Source organism: Lottia gigantea, assembly GCF_000327385.1.
Source record: "Lottia gigantea unplaced genomic scaffold LOTGIsca_13, whole genome shotgun sequence".
NCBI lineage: Eukaryota > Metazoa > Mollusca > Gastropoda > Lottiidae > Lottia > Lottia gigantea.
Window position 1 is genome coordinate 73,458 of NW_008707425.1, and position 3,500 is coordinate 76,957.

The 3,500-nt window shown below is 33.3% G+C and overlaps 1 protein-coding gene across 1 annotated transcript; it reads right to left on the bottom strand.

The window, feature by feature from the left end:
* Positions 1-683: 683 nt before the first annotated feature.
* LOTGIDRAFT_157070 (hypothetical protein) lies at positions 684-2,453 on the bottom strand (the record flags this gene model as incomplete). Its single annotated transcript, XM_009048850.1, has 2 exons — positions 684-699; positions 2,053-2,453. The coding sequence occupies 2 exons, from the start codon at positions 2,451-2,453 to the stop codon at positions 684-686; spliced, it is 417 nt and encodes a 138-aa protein (XP_009047098.1).
* Between the last annotated feature and the right edge of the window lie 1,047 nt (positions 2,454-3,500).

The window sequence follows — 3,500 nt, forward strand, 5'->3', positions numbered from 1 at the left end:
TACTGTCATCACTCTTGTTCTCCATCCGTTGGTTGGTCGTTCAATCCTCTGCCTCTATTCCAGCCCTTAATCCTATAGATATTTTGACAGTTGTCGAATTGAGTAGAGTCAGAAAAATAGGCCCTGTTCTATGAGGATTTTCCAATCCTCCGATAGTGTTATTTTTTTTTTAAAATTAGCTTTAGATGTAAGTTAGTGTTGGGTATCACTGTAAACGTTCCTTTTATTAGTATCACGTAACCCTGTGATCCTTGAAATATTGGTTGCGCGCGTAGTCTTAAATGTCCGGTGAGAGATGAGTTCCGTTAAAACAAAAGTTGAACCGCAGACGCGACATAAATGATGTAGGATTGTGGTATGACTTGAACTCTAAAAATATCTATCTTTCCGAATATATATTTTGGTTTGGCGGATCCGATTTAAATAAATATATTTTTAAAAGATAGTCTTGCGAAGCAAGGCCCAACAGCAGCCTGTACAGTGAGCATGAGCCAATTGTGAACAGACGGACGGATGACAATATAATACATGTGGGCATATAAAAATCAAAGGAATCCATAAAGTATTGTTGCTTGAAGAGTTTGCACAAGTTGCACTATATGGCTAATAGTGGTTACACTAAGTTGAAAGCGACATTTTGGTGGAAGTTATCAGATCATCCTGAAAATCGATATGGATCATCTTCATAATGGCATTGACCTACAAAATAAAACACAAAAGAATCTGTATAGAATTGTAACCTGTAGAGTGAGCACGAGTTGCACAATACTGTTAACAGAGTGAAAACGCTAAGTCGCACATTATATTTCGGTTAAAAATTATCAGATCATCACGAAAATCAATAGGGATCATCTTCATAATGACATTGACCTACAAAAAAAATCAAAAGAATCTGTATAGAATTGTAGCCTATAGAGTGAGCACGAGCCAAATGTGAACGGACTGACGGACAATACGACGGATTACAATATACGCCCATAATATATTTGTAGGCGTATAAAAAAAAAGACCGGTGCGAATATTTCCGCAAAACGGGGCCTAGTTTTTCTATCTTTCAACCGATAACTGTCAAAACAGCTATGAGAGGTTGGAATAGAGGCAGATGTTTGGGTCTATACAGAAGCATCTCGATTAAAGCTATACGATGAAACTTCATGGGAGTATTTAAGATCTAGGGAGTAAAAGCTGTAACTTTGAACTAATGACAAAGTTACGAAAGCACAAGCAGGACTTAAGGCCTAGGGTGAACTTGAACATTATTTGATTTCACTTTCAAAAGGTTACATGTATTACCTAATATTTGGATGTTCATTCTCATGTAATAGTAATATTATCTGCGTTAAAGCCCCCCAAAAATCGAAGGAAATCTTATGAGAACTACATTTTATTAATAAATATAATATAATACAAAATAACTCAAATATAACATAATATAGAAGGAAAAAAATACGATCTTATATTATAAAAATACGAGCGAATAATATAATATAATATAATATAATATAATATAATATAATATAATATAATATAATATAATATAATATAATATAATATAATATAATATAATATAATAATCACTATAATTTTTATAACAACACTGGGATGAATATTATGTTGTTTATGTTTCTTACTGGCAATATTTAAAGAGTATATTTATACAACATGGTATGACAGGAGTAAAAATTCCATCAAAAACTATTTTTGTTTGTGGCTGTTATTCTGGAACAGACTAACAAACTTCTGAGTTCTGTTACAAAATATATCTTTAATATTCCAGTATTCTTTAATCCACCTCTCATAGCAGTTTTCTGAAATAAATAGTTCAATTCATTTTAAATTTCATTGCCAAAATATCAAAGTTGAATCCCCCCCCTTTTTTCCCCCTCTACCACAACATTACTATATGGAATCTGTCTGTAAGCTGATAAGCTATTCTTTCAACGTAAGGATTTCATTTACATTTATCAGATGCTCCAGTGAATATTAAGTAATCGTCGTCCTGTAAATGAAAACCGAAATACAGTTGAAAATTTACCTTAGCCTTGAACACACCTCATTTCTGTGATAGGAACTTGTTGTGTTCTCTTGTAAACATACCATTCTTGACTAAAACTATTAAAATAGTGGGTTTTGATTTCAGCTGGTACACTATATTTTATTTCTTCATAATGTACTTCTGGATGTTCTACATTACTAGTATCATCTTCATTGTATTCACCGCCGGCTAGATCTAGATCTTTGGACTTTACTGTAAGTACATCTAGATCTTTTGGTGATGAAGGTACACTTAGCTCTGGACATAGTTTTGGACTTCTTGTCCTCAATAGATTCACTGGACCATCAATATCTTCTGCTGATTTTACTTGGAGTGGCACCACTGAATTCCTCTTGACATTACCGGATTTTCTGGAAAACCATTTCCTCTTCAAAGGCGAAGAACATTTGGCTCCCATTTTGAAGCGTAGCGTAGCTTTCAATAAGTAAAAACTTTACTATAGCTGTTGCTCTGGCTGTAAATAATGTTATGACGTCATAAAGGATATCTAAGGGGAACAATAATGTAGGCCTATGATGGTGACTCATTGGTCGAAATAATCTATGCTGCACTCTGATTGGTTCAAAATGAGACGCTGCCATTGGCTAATTCCTCGTATCATAATTTTGCCATTTCGTGGGTGACTGCTTGAAACCTCGTATATGCCATATTTGGTCATTTTAACTTTTTGGTACCCTTTAGAAAGCTCGAAAAAGCACGGATCTTGTGATCAAATCCTCGTATTCTTAGCTTGTAAATTACTCAAAAAGCACTAATCAAATAACAAATATAAAGAGTCAGATTTAAAACCTCGTATACTGTATATTTTGGTTTTTGGTTCAGTAGGCCGGAGATCTTAAATTGTTATACGAGGTTTATATTTTCCAAGAATGAAAACCACGTATAGCGGTAAAAAAAAATAATAATATTTTTTTAACAAAATACGGGTACAAATAGTTTTTTTGTGCTCACATATCGTTATACGAGGTTTCAAGCGGTCACCCACGATTTTTGAAACACTATAACAAACCATATAAAATAAAAAAAAAAAACTTTGAGCAACGATATTGGGCACTCTGGTTTTTCACGTAGATCGGAAGATTTGGGTTCTCAAATAAACAAAAACTATATAACTAATATCTAGAGATATGTGCCCCCTTAATTGAAATTTATCTGAATAGGCCTAAAGAACGCCAAAACTATCTAAATGGTTTAGCCAACATTTAACTGTTGCTGATTTTCGGTTGATGTGAGCAAAATAAACTTCAAATTGTACAGAAATATGTCTTAAAGATCTACTTATTTGTGAAAGTTTGAACTAAAACGATCGATCCTCTATGAAGGAAGATGTTGGCTAGTATAAATTAAGAATAAATGAAAATCCTGGACTGATCGCGATAACGATATTGATAACGGTATCGTAGCCTACTTAATAAGTTCTAAAATCAAAAGAATACACTGTAAT